This window comes from Cyphellophora attinorum, assembly GCF_001299255.1.
Source record: "Cyphellophora attinorum strain CBS 131958 chromosome Unknown Contig2, whole genome shotgun sequence".
In the NCBI taxonomy this organism is placed as follows: Eukaryota; Fungi; Ascomycota; class Eurotiomycetes; order Chaetothyriales; family Cyphellophoraceae; genus Cyphellophora; species Cyphellophora attinorum.
The window spans coordinates 1530797-1539107 of NW_017253230.1; the positions used below are offsets into that span (position 1 = coordinate 1530797).

Below are 8311 nucleotides of genomic sequence, written 5' to 3' on the forward strand. Positions count from 1 at the left end.
GTCACTTGTCGCCTACTTGACGGAATGCAGGTGAAGGTGGACGATGTGAGGCAAGGCCGTGGCTTGGCGAGGCCGAATGCCAAGAACTGGCTCCTCGCGGCGTGACTCATCAGTCGACCGACCTCTACAGAGCACACATCTACCTACTTCCCTCACAACCTGGCGATGCACAGGCAAAAACAGAAAAACCAACTGGCGCTGGGCGGAATCGAACCGCCGTCGGAACGGAGCTGCTGGGATAAACCACAACGTTACGCTGATGAGGAGTTAATCATCGGCGTTGAGTGTCGTTGTGTGTGTCAACTTACTGCTACCACTACACCACAGCTAAATCTGTTAGCATGAAGATGTGTTGAGGGCAATGAAGACACGTACCACCTGCTCTGAGAAATTCAGGAATTAAACCTGATGAAGTTCCCACGGTATTCAGATGCAAATTTTTGCTTTATATGTATATATCTCTCTGACAATTCTACCCCACTATTCCGCCGATGACGCCTGGTGGGCTGTACTCGGTCCGCTTCCAAAACCCTATTCCATCCCCATCTCTCTGCTTTCGCCTACGTTATCTTATGAGATCTCGACCTGCTTGAGCAAGTCTAGGAATCCGTCCGAGAGCTCGATCTGACCCTCCTGCACTGCTGCCATGGCATTGTCACCCATGTCGACATCCATGATACCCATCCCCGCGTGTCCTGTTATGTGGCTCGTGTCTGTAAGCGCTTCAACTCGTCCTCCGCCGACAGCTGTTATATGAATGTCATCTGGCACTGTTCCGACCCACGCAGGAGGCATCGTGCAAATCAGAGTTGGTTGAAGAGGTGGGTTGGTCGCGGGTCCCTGAGAGAGAGTGGTTTGCGACGGTTGCTGGCATGCCGTGGTGCTCTCAACGGCTGCCTCCGCTGACCGACCCTTCTGTTACTGTGGTTTCGGCTTCTGCTGTGTGGTTCCTCAATATTCTCACCAGTATCTGTTCTGAACCAGCGGATCTGGGGTTCTGACTGTCTTGTCGCCGGATGTCGGACTCGCGTGTGCTGGGCCAGAATTGGATTGTGCTCGGGGAGTGGCGCATAGCTGTACTGGACCTGGACTACTGGTTGGTACATGCGAGTCATGATGGGCGTAGGATAGTCGTATACATTTAAAGGCTGGAAGTAGAGCTGAGGTGGTGGGCGCATGTACTTTGGGTTCATTGTGAATTGCTGACTAGTTCTAGAGATCTGAGCTGATCTGGGAGTTCAACAGCGTTTTGTGCATCGATAGAGGAGGCGGCTAAGGCAATGTCTCGGCCTACACAAAGCGACAAGAGCCATATTGTCGGATCTCGAGACCTCTCAAAAGCTGTTACTCTCCATCCGAGTCAAATGCTGGATTGACCCGAAACTGTTGCAGATGTGTTGTTATGGTTGCGATGGACCGGGGTGCTGCCCGCCACATGGTGTCGGGTGGGTGAAACGGTCTCTGCTAAGCCAAGGACAATCCCTGGGACATTGGAGCCAAAACAAAGGGAACCTCATAGCCCGGGTTGACGTCGGCGCAGATCTAGATCCGTTGAAGGGGCCCGCTTTCCCGCTTACGATACAGACCCGAGAATGAAAGGCTGGGAAGCCGGACGCCCGAGGGAAGGTACTGATGATCATCGACTCACAGTTTTGTCAAGATTACGACACATCACGTTGAGACTTATGAACAGCCGCGCTGACTGCGATCGAAGTCAACAAGGGTGCCGACTCCTTACCAGCCAAACCTCTCTATCGCTGGTAACATGGCTTAGGTTCTCATAAGCCAGTGTCATTCGCCTAGCAGTGACCGCTCTTCAGCTACGATAGGACCTTGCTCCTGTCGGCGCGCCTACAAGCTCGTTCGGCCCGGTTCGGCTCGATCTACACTTCAGCAACGATCGGCCAGCCCGTGCTCTGTATCGCCCAGGGTGTCGAAGATGGTGGGTCCAAGGCTACGGAGGTCATCGCGCGGTCGCTTGACGTCCGCATATGGTTGACCCGCTCTCCGAAGCAACACCAAGCGGCAGAGGAAGGCCGCTGCATGACCCGAACTGATTTCAAAGGCACACCGTCGCATGGCAACGCTTTCGGTCCCTTCTTTGTGCCACCTCTGTCCTGGCCACTAGTCTCGACTGCGCGGACAATGACACGAACGTTCTTGCCATCCTGGTGCCGTTCTTACGACACATTCAGCGGAGCACTGTGCCTGTCTAGGTAGCTCTAGGTAGCTCTAGGTAGCTTCGCTGGCTGGGGCGCATCCTCGACGTCTCCAACGACCGTCCTCACTGGCTGTGCCGTCGCGTCAGAGCCTCATCGGTTACTCCCCGCCATTTTGCAGTCCTGGCTGCCCTAACGAAGACGTCGCTTGCACTACAGTCGCCCTGAGCGGTCAGTACACGAGGTTCCTGCTTGTCGCCTGCACCGACATCGACAAATGCGCCGTGGCTTCCGTCGCCGCAGATCCAGTTGCGTACCATGTGACGGAGTATCGTCGTCCTTCAGGCTACCCAAGATGAACGTTCTAGCTCCCGCCTCCATCACTTTCATTGGCCTCCCAGCTCCATGAAGTTGCGACGTTACCGGCCCTGGCATGCACTCTCTCTTTGTGCTCATCCTCCATTCTTTGGGTGGAGATTGACGAGGTGAAATCTGCCCTGAAAAGCAGAGAGCTACGGGCCGTTTATATTAACTTCTTCCAGCACAGCATGCTTGCACAATCATTGAGTTCGGATGTAGTGACTGCGACTTCAGCTTATCCTCTGTTGAGGAGGTTCATACAGGCAGGTCTCTCGTGAAATGATCTGACAAATGACAGATGCTGGACAGGCAAGAATACCTGTCCACGGCTTAAATGGTCCATGGCTCTTTCGGTCTTTCACGGACGTTGAAGCCATGTAGCTACAGAATTCCTTCTTCTGGAAGTGGCTCTGGCACTCTGATCTACGAAAACTGTGCCAACGAGCTGTTTCTCCATCCCCACCCTTGGTCCTGACATATCTAGCTCTGAGACGGTAGGACCCAGCCAGAATCCAGCCATAACGCGGCACACGCACGCCAAGAGCCATAGCTAGCTCTTTATGATGTACAGCATGTTGACTTGGTGACAGGCAGACTACCGACAGAAACCACGGCTACGACTCGACCAAGTCCCTTGCTGGTGGGTATCCTGCGGGCTGTGTCCTGATCACAAGGCTACAATGGTGGCACTGAAACGCGAGTTAGGATGATCGATGTTCTTTGGACTCGGACGACGTCCCGTGACATCGAGTACAACGACATCTCTTGAGCCGCGAGCGACAAGGCATATGTCTTTGGCGTGTATCGCTTCAGTCTTCCACTGACGACCGTTACGCTTAACAGCGAAGGTCTGCCATGTTGTGAGCGGGATTTGTGGCGCTTTCTGTGCTTTTCTCATATATGTATGGTCTCTACCGAACGCCAGCCAGATCCTATCTGCAAATTCCACTGTACAGAAAGTCTAAATGCAGCGTCCGAAGGAAGACTGTCAATCTGGAAGTGGCGACCTGTACGCCGAGATCGGCTTGAAGGCTCGGTCTTATGGATCAATTGTCCGTGAAGATACTCACTCTAACATGGCGAAAATCACCAAGGCCCTCTCACGTACTCCAAAAGAAGTTGTTGTACTGGATTTGCCAGGAGAGGCAACAGCAGACGCCGAGAAGTATCTCTCTTCAGGTAGCAAATTTCGCCCTGGGCAACTGGTTGAGCTTCAGTGTTCTACCGTGTGGCGCGAATTCTACTCGTGTGCGATTCGCGCTTCCAAGTAACTTGCTGTGCTATGACCGGTCCTTCCGTTTCTCGATGCTGTCTCTCTACATTGCCACGTCCTATGCCCACGATCTCATCCAGACCTGCGGTGCGATAACTGCCTCTCGCCTACCTCAAAGCGGCTACAAATGTCAGCGGATGGGGCGTGTATTTCTGGGCTTCCCTCAGGTGAGTTTACTCGCTGACAGCTTGCACATCAGTCGCAGGCACGAGACGATCTTGAAGATCTGATTCCTTCAATGTGTCGGCTGGATTGAGGTCCTGAACGATATATAGCGTTGTTGGCCCTGTGGTGCCTCCAAGACAAGTTCACTGGCGCCTCGTGCCTCGGGCAGCACCTTCTTTCAGACCACGCACCTTACGTGAAATCAATCAATGGTCACTGATTAGTGAACTCGGTGTACAATTTTGTAGCCCTGATGAGATCCTCTCGCTTTTGACCTTGGGTAGCTACGCCTGAATCTCCTTACTTTCTACTCCTAGAGTCACCTTGCTTATCTCTCAGCCTTGCGTTCTGCCCCTTCTAGGCTCACTTTCTCCTCCTTCTAGACTTGCCTTTCACTGTAATACTACTTATGTTTGACTAATACTCCTCTCAGACTCCTCGTGACTCCGGGCAGCATAAACTCGGCAGCAACGCAATAGCTGCATAATTTCGTTTTATTTGTTTTACGGAAGTCTATATAGCTAACCTAAGTCTACCTATATATCCTCTAGGGAAGGAGAGAGTCACTACACAGGCCACAAAAGCAGGGGAATCAAACCCCCTACCCACTCACTCCCCATAATTAAAGATATACCCACTTACTAGTATTTATAGAGATATAGTAGAGATAGATAGCCTAGAAGGTTAATCCTCTAGTTCCTGACTTGATTATATATAGATATCCTTCTCTTAGCCCACCCACACTTAGGTAGCCTTATCCTTAGGTTCTAGAGATAGTAATAGATATATAGGGTCTATTATAAGCTTTATCTTAATAAAGTCTTTACTCTAGACACCCTAAAAGTCCTATCTTAAGATATCTAAGTCCTTCTAATACTCTCTAGTATAGAGTATCTAGTTAGCTATTATCTAATCCTAGATAGCTACTCTATAGATATTAACCATTCTTATCCTATCTTAAAACTAGTTAACCTTTACCCAGTATATTATTAAATATACCTTCTAAAGAATCTAAACCACCTTATAATAGAGAGTAAACTAGTGTCTATACTTATATCTCCTATTACTTTAATCTATAGCTATAAAGATAATAACTTTATTAATTAATAGAGTCTAAGAAGGCTCTAAGCTATCTAAGTTTCACTAAATCCTAGCTATTTTAGTCTAAACTATACTTATAACTTTATATTATATAAAGATATATAGAGAGATATATATCTATAAGTAGATTAGATATTACTACTAGTTAACTAGTAGCTAGTATAAGTCTATCTTAACTATTACTTTTTAATAAAGGAGTTATTAAAGTAGGTTACTCTACTTTAGATTCTCTAGCTATAAGTATACTAAAGTCTATAGCTTATATATAAATATAGACACTCTAGTTTATACTTAATATACCTCTACTAGATCTCTAGTTCTTCTCTAAATATCCTAATTCTTTAGATAGTTCTAGATAGCTATCTTATAGCTCTAAGTGAATATTATAGTCTGAATTAGAGTATCTTATCTCTAGAGAAGAAACTTCTCCTAGTAAGACTTACTTCTAGTCTAGACTATACTCTAGATATAAAGAAGTATATACTAGACTTTTAATAAGTCTTTAAATAGTTAGATAACCACCTCCTTTATCTTATATCTCTTCTACACTAGCTCTATATTCTTAAAAATATAGGGCTTATACTCCTTTAAGTCCTAAAGATCACCTAGAACTTAAATACCCTAATACTATAGAATAGCCTAGATACTTAAGTTCTAGTATCTTATACTTATCTCTTATAATACTATTATATCTATAACTAGATAATATTAGATATAGATTAATAGTAATTTCTTTAGAGACTCTAGAGACTTAATATAGAATATATCTCTAGATATTCTAGAGTTATATATAGACTTCTAATATCTATATAGTTAGCCTACTAGTTCTAGTATAAGTATAATCTTTATACTAAACTAGTAAGTCTATAAGTTTAGTAGAGTCTCTATATTTATATTCTAGATAAGTTCTATATCTAGAAGAACCTTCTTAATCAAGATTATCTAAAATAAGTCTAAGTGCTAGTGTACTTAAGCTATAGTTATTATAATGCTTACTATAATTATTAAGCTTAGATCTATATAGTCTAGACTATCTACTTTCTTTAAATAATAAGTTATTAAATCTAAGATAGTCTTAAATTATTAAGACAGTCTATTCTAGACTAATCTATAGTACTACTACTCTAGAGTCTATTAAACTAATCTAGATAACTTAATAAATTAAAGTATATATTAAGATAGAGATATTATAAGAGAGTTTATTATTAGTACTTATTCTTTTAGTAGTAGATAGAAACACTACTATATTTTAGTCACTCTTATATATTTTAAAACTATCTCTAACTAGTAAGTCTTTAAGTAAGTATTAATATTCTAATCTATAGATATATCTATAGTATTTATATAGAATATTTATATTAATAACTTTTATTAAGTCTATACTTATATTAACTCTTTTATTATCTATATATAATAGATATAACTTTTCTTAGTTAATCTTCACTCTAGTATTAGTATAATATATATTAAGATCAGTTAATAAGGCTTCTACTTCACCTTGATTATAAAGTATAATCACTATATTATCTATAAATATTAAAAGTTTTAGTACCTAAGTATCTATTTTAACTCTTATAATCCTATTATTCAGATTAATAAGAATAGTAAATATTTTAATTATTACTAGAAATAGAGAGTAACTTATTAGATTACTCTATCTAATATTAGAGTTTATTAGTATATTCCTATTTATAAGTCTATTAATAAATACTTAGATTAATATATTCTTATATAGAAGTTATAGCTAGTAGATAAAGTATCTTAAAGCTCTAAGGTGTATAAGGGTGTTCTAGAGGAACTAATAGCTTATCTAGTTATAGACCTTCTCCTAATTTAAGAATAGTATAGCTAGGGACTTATTCAAGATACTATATCTAGTAATTAGATATTAAACTATCTAGATATTATTATTAATTAATCTCTTAAATAGAAAGACTAACTAGTATATATCTATAATCTCCTATAGTATCACTACTAGCCACCTTATTAAAATCTCTATAATAACCTTATAATTCATGTTTATTATTAATAATAACTAATAATTCTAGATATTCTTATATAAGCCCTTCTTCTTATATAGAAGAGTTAGTACCCTATTTATAAAATCCTCTAGTAGCTCTAGACACTTCTAAATAGTCTAGAATAACTGTTTTATTCTTAGTCTAAGCCCTAATAGTCTCTTCTTACTAACTAGTTTAGTTATTAGTGTCTTATAAAACTTATAAGGAAGTTATTTATCTCTAGTGATCTTTCTAAAGATATCTATAAGAAAGACTACTCTATCTCTTTAGTATTTATAAGTATTAAGAGGCCTTTTACTAAATAGTCAGATATCTTTACTTTTATCTCTATAAGGAGGTACCTTTAGATCTATTTCTAAAAGAGTTTAGCTAAGTATAGATCTGAGTAGAATCTATTAGTAACCTCTAGTATATCTTTTAGTATCTTCTTTAACTAGTTATTTATATCTTATAAGTCTAGAATAGATATATTTATCTATTTCTTTATCTTTATAAAGAATTATTTTATTAGTTTCTTATCTAAGAGTAAGTGTTTAGCTAAAGTATTATAAGTATAGCTATACTAGTGCTACTTAGCTAGATATCTCTCTTATATCTCTATAATAGCTATTTATATCTTAAGTTCCTTATTAAGCTCTACTAGAGAGTACTATCACTCTAATTTTATCTATTTTTATTTTAAGTATATTATTAACTTCTTAAGAGACTTATAGAACTTCCCCTTATATTCTTTTAGTACTTTACTTAAGATTCTCTTTATATTAAGTTACTTAATAAATATAGAGTTAGCTAGTATTTCTTTAAACACTTAATAATAAAGTATCTATACTTCTCTGTTCTTAAGAGTTTCAGGACTTATTTACTACTTACTAGGGCCTCACTCTATCTATTAAGATAGTCTAATATTAACTATTATTATCTTATAATCTATTAAGATATTAGAATTAATAATCCTCTAGTTAGAGTAATTCTATAATAGATCACTCTAGATATAAATTTAATCTATCTAGAAGTTACTATCTCTAGAGAAATTAAAGATAAAGATATATTTCCTATAGTTTACTCTTCTCTAGTTATTATATATATATTTATACACTACTAGAGGTAATAAAAAGAGATATCTAGTATATTAATACTTAATAAATATCTAGAGAATTAATTATTACTAGAACTAATATATAACTTTATTACTAGTGACTAGAATTTAGTAGATAATATAATTAATACTATAT

General features: G+C 39.9%; 1 protein-coding gene across 1 annotated transcript; it reads right to left on the minus strand.

Annotated features, from left to right (window-relative positions):
• Positions 1–570: 570 nt before the first annotated feature.
• On the minus strand, positions 571–1193 carry AB675_2880 (uncharacterized protein; the record flags this gene model as incomplete). The annotated part of the gene is made up of 2 exons (XM_018142887.1): positions 571–840; positions 912–1193. The coding sequence occupies 2 exons, from the start codon at positions 1191–1193 to the stop codon at positions 571–573; spliced, it is 552 nt and encodes a 183-aa protein (XP_018005324.1).
• Between the last annotated feature and the right edge of the window lie 7118 nt (positions 1194–8311).